The sequence below is a fragment of the Etheostoma cragini genome, chromosome 21 (assembly GCF_013103735.1).
Source record: "Etheostoma cragini isolate CJK2018 chromosome 21, CSU_Ecrag_1.0, whole genome shotgun sequence".
NCBI classification, from domain to species: Eukaryota; Metazoa; Chordata; class Actinopteri; order Perciformes; family Percidae; genus Etheostoma; species Etheostoma cragini.
The window spans coordinates 5,452,473-5,460,322 of NC_048427.1; the positions used below are offsets into that span (position 1 = coordinate 5,452,473).

A 7,850-nucleotide genomic window follows, 5' to 3' on the forward strand; every position below is an offset into this window, starting at 1 on the left:
TTTGTATCTTTTTAACCCCAGATTGTATCAAGCCATCACTGAAAACTATTTCAATCTCACTTTTCACTTACAAAAAATAAAACCATGCAAATGTCTGGCATTTCAATTTGAGGGATGGAACGTTGTGTTAGGATATGGGCTAATAAAATATATTTTTATGTTAGAATCTTGCCCGGTGAAACTTTAAGGTCACATTATCACCTGTTATCTAGTCTAGCAGTCACAGTGACTTGTCTGATCTCCCCTTTTTCCTCATTCCCATCTGTTCGGCTGTCTCTCTATCTGTCTGTATATTTTTCTAGTAGTTGAGTGTGTTACTCTGAGTCACACTGTTAATATTTGTGTTTGTGTATGTCTTTTCTGAGTGTTTTATGGCAGAACAAATGTGTGTGTGTTTGTGTCTGACAGTTCCAGCTGAGCTCTAGCTGACTTCAGAGAGTTTTTTTCACCAACATGGTAACTCTTTTGGGATTTTTACTGACCAGCACTGAGTGGGAAACTTTCTCAAAGTGATTCCCATTTAAAATCACAATCCCAGCCCAAGGTCAGACTTCTAGGGAGGTTACAATGTGTGTTTCTTAGTTCGCAAGACAATTCTGTGTGTGCGTGCATGCGGCGTGCATGTGTGTGTGTGTGTTTGAGAATGTTTCTCCCTGTATTCATATTTCTATACATGTAAATTTATACATACTGTACATATATAAATAGTGTATTTACCTGTGTGTATCTTTGTGTGTATGTGAAATTGTGTGTTCCAGAGCTGTAGACGGGAGACTTAAATCCTACTTAAAGGGGCCCCAATTTTAAATGTCAAAATTAATTTACTAGTCACTGGGAATAATGACACTGTAATGTGTTCTGTGGCTCTACAGGAACTTCTGGGGTAATGAGTAATAGTAACTTTATTTGAACCAGAAGAGTAATCTCACTATGGGTTAGGAACTAGTACTACACATTTACGTTGCAAACTTGGGGCATGGACCATTGAAAGATTTAGGCATTTACCAGGAATGGAGGGTCTAACAAAAAATATGAAGAGGTGCTAAATATTACGTGTAGGATCAAGTGTTTTATTACTAGGAACTAAATGTTGGAAATTGCATCAATTAGGCTTTTTTAGTCATGCTTCAGTATTGCTCTAGACTTAGACATGATCTAAATGGCTTGAGACATGACTTCAGATTTACTCTGACAGACTGGACACTTGGCTCAAAAGACAGCTCTGGTGTGTGTGTGTGTGTGTGTGTGTGTGTGTGTGTGTGTGTGTGTGTGTGTGTGTGTGTGTGTGTGTGTGTGTGTGTTTGTTTTCATGCATTCTTAGTCCTTGCATCCACAAATAATATTTTTCTGTGCCTGCCTTACTATTTTAAGAAAATTTGTGTCTGTGTGTGTGAAAGAGAGCCTTGTCTGAACTGCAGGTGTGCAGGTTTTCCCCCTCCAGCTCAGCACTAACTAAATCTCTATCAGGGATTTTTGTGCTGTGTCCGGTCTGTCCTACTGTGTGTGCTTTAGTGTGTTGAGCCTCATGTACCTGAGACACACACTCACATACACACGCACACACCCCCCTGTGAGTACACTCAACCTTGATAAAGTGAAAGGAAAGGACAACTTGCAAACGAACAGATGGCATCACTATCAGTGCGATTACGTAACAGAATTTGGTTTCCACCATTCGTATCGATGGTTTCAGACGAACTCTAAACAATCTGCCTCAGTGTTTTAGAGGACATTACAACCAACAGAGCTGCCATCAACCTTCCTTTACTCTGTCTCTATCAATCAAAAGTCTCTAAACTCAAGCCAGGATGGGCGATGGCTGCTCTTTTGTTGTCCTCTTATGCATCTTTTTTATAACCGACTAACACCATCCAGGGTGCGTTTACAAGGCTACGCACCATGGAAAGCTTTGTCCTTTTTTTACTCTCTGGTGTGGCTTCATGAACGCAGCCTCAACTTTGCTCCTCACTTATCTAATGTTGACTTTGTGATTTACTAACTACAGTCCAAGTTTACATATTGATGCATTTACAACAGAGTTGCAAAGTGGGATTAGATCCTATAAAGTCTTCCTACAGAGTCTTCCTATTTCAAAGTTTTCTTATAATAGTATCGTCAAATTTTTGTCGACCAAAAAAAAAGAAAGATAATATAAATTGACACAGTGATGTTTGTTATAAAGCAATATTACATTTAATAACATTAGCCATCATAAGTTACTGGTCATACCAAACCGAGTAAGCCTTTAGTGGCAAAAACCTGAGTGTAAGCAGCACAAAGTAGAAGAAGGTGCAAATCAGAGCTGCAGCAAATTTGGACTTCTCTTTTGTTGTAAATGGGGATAAAATGGAGCCCCATAGTTATTAAATTCATCTAAAACAAAATGTTTTGTTTACAAAGAGCAACTTCTAGTGAAATTCTCCTTGGGAGTTGTATCCAGTGGTTACTATTTTTGATGTATGATTTAACCAATCTCATCCCACTTGGGAACTCTATACATGTACATGTTTAAAACACATTGACTTACAGTAGAGGAGCATAATGCATGCCGGCCCCCTCATAACCACTCCTTCTGCTCTGCTTCTATTTTTCTCTGTCCCCTTTTGTCTCACCTGTTCTTTCATCCGCATATTTTGTCTCTGTCTTTATCTTTTACTCAATTTTCTTTCTGGTATACTTTTCTTCTCCGTTTCCTCACTCTTTCTTTCTCTGCCACTCTGTCGTTATATCTTTCTGTCTTTTCTCCTTTTTATCTCCCGCTCTGTTGTTAACATCCTCAGCTGTGCTCAGACCCCTGCATGAGGCTAACGCTCATAGCGGATTGACTGTAGCTGCGTGCATGAGGAGCACTGGGGGCCAAATCAAACGCAGGCAGGAACAGGAAATGGAACGGGACACAGGAAGCACCCGCCCACAGGGGCCCTGCAGGTACCACCACTGTCCCCCCTTATGTGTCCTCAGCGGTGCCTGTCTCAAAACCACCTCAGCACCCCTTCTTCCTGTCCTCCCTCCCTCACTTCGTATGTGTCCTCAGCTCAAGCTGTTCTTAAACCCACCTCAGGACTCTTCTGTGTGCGTCCTCTGGGTGCTGGCTGCCTAAAAACACCTCAACACCCTCATGTGTGTGTGTCTTCAGCTCTGGCTGCCAAAGATCCCAGAACACCTTTTTTTTGTAACCCCAAGCACTGCACTCTCACATCCTGCTGTATGTGTTTCTGAATGAATGTGTGTTCTCAAGCACTTTGCTAAATACAGTAACGTCTTTGTGTTTGTGTGTTTGTTCCAGTGCAGTAAAAACCTGCTTTGCTGGGCTCTGTGTTGCCGTCGTATAAAAAGAGAGAGACAGAGTTGCTCTCTGCTTTCCCGTGCTTCACTGCTTCCCTGCATTGTTGTTGTGCTGCTCTTTGTAGCTGTGTGCTGCCAAGGCTTCCCTCAGTTCTTTGTGTTGTCTGTAAAGCTGCAGTCTGTCACTGTGTTTCTGTCCTCTGTGTTGCTTTGCGATTGTAGTCCCAGATCCTGCACTGTGGTTTGTGTGTTTTGCTCTTTGCTGTTGTGTTTGTGTGTTACAGTAAGCCAATCTGCGTTCCTCCGGATGTGTTAGTTTTGCTGGGCGAGGAGGGGAAAGATAGCTTCAGCAGGGAAGTATCGTAGGAATTGTCGTAGGTAATATTTAATAAGTGATGCAGCTCATGTAGAATGTGAAATAATCACGTCTAACATGTTTAAATAAGACTTAAACTTGCAAGCAAGTATAACGGGGTTCAGACCTTCCATTGATTTCAGTCAACTGAATATCTTTTGGACTGTTGGTCAAACAAAACCAAACGGTTCAAAATAGTGACCGGCATTTTTCACTATTCTCTGATGTTCTATACACCAAATTATTAGTCAATTAATCAAACAAATTCTCAACAAAGAAAATGTGCAGCTCAGAGTGGTATAAACAATAGTCTATATTGATAACGATTCATTTACGGGACAGTTCCACTCCTGCTGGAGATCCCACCAGATGTCCCTCATTTTCGGCCGTCTCTCCCTCAGACTCAAAACTATTTACATTTTGTTTGAAATAACATAAATTCTAGATCGAAGTGCCCCTAATCACAAAGACCAAGTCTCCTAGAGGATCTTGGGTTAAACTCATATGAAGTTAGCAATAACAAATATAGTGAGGAGCCAGTCCCATACATGTCTTAAACATGGTCATTCAAATCGTATATTCTCCTCTAAAAACATTCCCCCATGACATCTTGAAAGGAGTCTTTCTGCGACACTTTGAACCAGCTGAATTTAAAGAAAAATACAACGACTGGATTTGCTAACTTGGTCATGTTAATTACGGGTTAAGGCCCTGTTTCATTAGAACTCAGTTTAATTTTACTCGAAATTTGTTAAAAATGAATAAATTGGAAATCTAAACTGTTAACAACATGATGCAGGGAAGGAGGAGGTAAAGCTCAGCGCTCAGCCTCTTTTATTACCATCCTCCTCTTCTCTATTGATCAACACAAGCCTCTGATTTATAGCTTGCTGCTGCAAAGCCTTCTGGGTAATTACTAAGACCGAAAAGAGACGAGTTAATGTGGGGGGATGGGGGCTGGTACTCACATAGACACAGACAGGTTTGCGCACACTCTTGTGTCTTTAAAAATAGACCCGCAAACTGACAGTTTTGCTGTTCACACATACCAACACACACACACACTACTGTAGTTCAATAAACACACACACACAGCTACTGTGATGGAGTGCAGAATCTCTGCAAAGACGTTCCACTAATGTTTAACATTTATCATATCCTCCACATATTAATGTATGTAAATCAATAAAGTAATATAGTGGCCCACCGAGACTGAATTACTCCAGACTGTAGAAGCCAAATTTATTTTCAGTGTTGATTTACTGCATCAATGCAGCAGAGGGTAGTTTGTTGTTTTGATAATCAGATTGAAGTCTTCAAGTGTTTGGTTGTTTGAGCTGAATGTGTTCAGATCAGAGAGTTACATGTGGTGAACCTGCAGCGATCTGTCAGTCAACGGAGCTGAGCTTGTGCCTGTCTCATAAACAGCATGGCTGTGGATCCCATACACAAAGCGGTGCTTGCACAAGGCTGCATTATTTTGTGCTCGTAGCTGTTTGTTGTGTATGAAAGTATGAGAGCTTGTGTGTGTTTGTATGTGTGTGTCTGTTTTGCTGCTTGTTTATCCTGTAGTGCTGTTGTGACCTTCCCCTATGCAGTAACTCACCTGACGTCAGAGCAGCTCTGTTTTTTTAGTTTTTTTTTTTTTTTACTTGCGGCTGGCTTACTGACACCCTCCCTTTCTTGTGTCCTCCAGTGAACAGCCTGGCCCGGTCCAAGTACTGCTGACGCCCAATCAGGAGGAGGAAGAGGACCAAGCAGCGCCCAACCAGGACGCTGCTCTGGGCCCGGACCCGCCTGCTCCTCCACCCTATCGGCCTGCTCCCCCTCGACCCCTGCTCACCCTCAGCATCCCTCACCCTTGCGCACCTTCTAGCCAAGGGGAGGAGGAGGAGGGTGGATGCATGGGGAGGAGATGGGAGGAAGGCAAGGATGGGAGGGAGGGGACAGGGGTGAGGCTGTGTGAGTTGCTGCAGGCAGGGGGGGTGAGTGTCAGACCCCTGGGGAAGCACTTAGCCATCTCTCTGCCCTCGCTTCCTCTGCGTCTCTGGGATACACACATTGCACACTCCCCACACCTTGAACCTACACACACACACCCTCCCTCTCCAACCTCTACTCCTCCCCCATCTTGCCCTCTGGAAGCCTCTGGGCAAAGGAAACTTCTCATGCCTCTCTGGCAGCCCCCCCAGCCCCATTCCCCCACTGGTGCTGCTCAGCATTGGCCAATGCACGAAGCTGCCGCCGACAGCGGCACACGTCATTGGTCCTCCTGGAGTTTGGACCGCCCCGATGCCGTGGTGACACCATACGAAACGCCCCCGGACCGCTGTGTCCCCATCAGGCCGCAGACCTCCAGTCAGCACTACAGCTACAGTTGCCAGTCCTCTCCAGGGCACTACAGCTCCCAGCATGCCCCAGGGCAACACAGTGATCCCTGCTGTGACCGTGAAGAGGCTGTGTTGTCTGAGCTTGACTCCCTATACCAGGCCAGTCTGCTGGCTGGAAAGACAGGTACACGCACGCACACATGCACGCACATACACATACTGTATGCAGTCAGGCACAAACCCAAGAGCTACAACAATGCTTTGGAAAACTTAAAAAAATGTTATAAAATTATAAGTCATAGTTTGGTATGTATCGTCGTTATTTGTATTTTTGTGTTTTTTTTAACCTGCCTGTGTGTGTTTTAAGGCTGCAGTCCATCAGAGAGGCTCATATCCAGGGTGGGAGGGCAGACTCGCTCTAAGACCCCCAGCGCAGACATGGAGAGGAGTGTGTACGGGGCGGACTCCACCAGCACCCCCACCTACCTCAACAAGGTATTGTCTATGTAGCCTTTTCAACAAAACCCCATCACATGCTCGCAGGTCAGCAGTTAGATCCATTTTCCAGCGTCTGACAGACATGTTCTCCCTCTGCAGCCAATGATGTTGCGGGATCTGCGTTGTGGGGTGGAGCCTGATGATGGGGAAAACCTGAGACAAATTGGACGCAGCCTGAGCGGCACGGTAGTGACCTCGCGCCGCAGCCGGCTGACTGCAACCCGCAGCTTTGTGAGTGTGACGTCCTGTGATCTGCTGCCTCCCTTTGGCCGTGTTGTTAAACTGCATCTGCCTGATATCCCGGCACTTTACACATTGCTTTTCCCTGTGCTCTTCTCCCCTGCTGTTTGTCTCGTTTCTCTTTTTTGTCCTGCTCGATTTCCAATCTGTCCTCCTCTCTCTGCTTCTCCTTCTCTTTCTGTCTCAAAGGTAAAGCAGGCTGATGTCAGTGCCTCTCCTTGCTTACTTCCTCTCTTCTGAGTCCCTGTTACTATTCCACCACTATCATCTCCTCCATCCTTCTCATCACCAACACCTTCTCATCACCACTTCCCTCCACTGCTTCACAGGTAAACACTGACTGCCCTGAGCTCATATGGCGTTACTCCTGTAACCTTTTAAGGAAAATACCACTCCTCTGCTCAAGACTGTGAAGAGTTGGCATATCTCCTTGGTTCAGTTATGTTGAGTGCTGGATGAGGGTTTTTCAGAGCAATTTCTAAATCAGGTCACAATAGAAACGTATTTCCTTGGTATTGTATGATATTTTATGGTGAACATTTTAATTTCTGGCAAACTCATGTGGCACAAAGACAATCTAAGCCCCTATTTGCACATAGCTATTTCCTGGGGATGTGCACTAATTTCTAATTTTTCAATTCAACTTTATTAATAGTATAAAATCATAACAAGAATTATCTCCACACACTTTACACATTGAGTAGGTCTAGACCACACTCTATAATTTACAAAGACCCAACAATTCCAGCACTTCCCCCAAGAGCAAGTATTTAGTGCAACAGTGGCGAGGAAGAACTTAATCTGTGTCATAACTGGTAAAGTTATGTAGTGAAATTCATTCTCTGCATTTAACCGATCCCTCAAGGGAGCAGTGAGCAGCCATTTGCAGTGCCAAGGCACTGACTAGAGAACCTAGTTCATGATTTTTTTTTTATGGTGGTGGAAGCATCCAAACACAGAAACCCACTCAAACATGGGGAGAACGTTTTTCCAGTAGTAAGTCCATCATTTGGCCCTAAACGACAGCTTGGAACAACTTGCTCAAACACTATATCACCGCGTGTGTCACTTTTCTTCACTTCTTAACTTTTTAGACGAAACACTGACAAGGGTTTTTTTTTTGGGGGGGGGGGGGGGGGGGG

At 44.2% G+C, this 7,850-nt stretch overlaps 1 protein-coding gene across 3 annotated transcripts in view; it reads left to right on the top strand.

Annotated features, from left to right (window-relative positions):
- usp54b (ubiquitin specific peptidase 54b) overlaps positions 1–7,850 on the top strand; it is a 53,214-nt gene that overhangs the window by 41,508 nt on the left and 3,856 nt on the right. For 2 of the 3 annotated variants that reach the window (XM_034859405.1, XM_034859406.1), the window contains 4 exons: positions 2,781–2,928; positions 5,337–6,154; positions 6,338–6,465; positions 6,568–6,699. In XM_034859405.1, the coding sequence (XP_034715296.1) occupies positions 2,781–2,928; positions 5,337–6,154; positions 6,338–6,465; positions 6,568–6,699 (1,226 nt within the window). Of the gene's footprint in view, positions 1–2,780; positions 2,929–5,336; positions 6,155–6,337; positions 6,466–6,567; positions 6,700–6,897; positions 7,038–7,850 lie in introns of all 3 variants that reach the window. The other variant, XR_004654949.1, reaches the window with a different exon arrangement.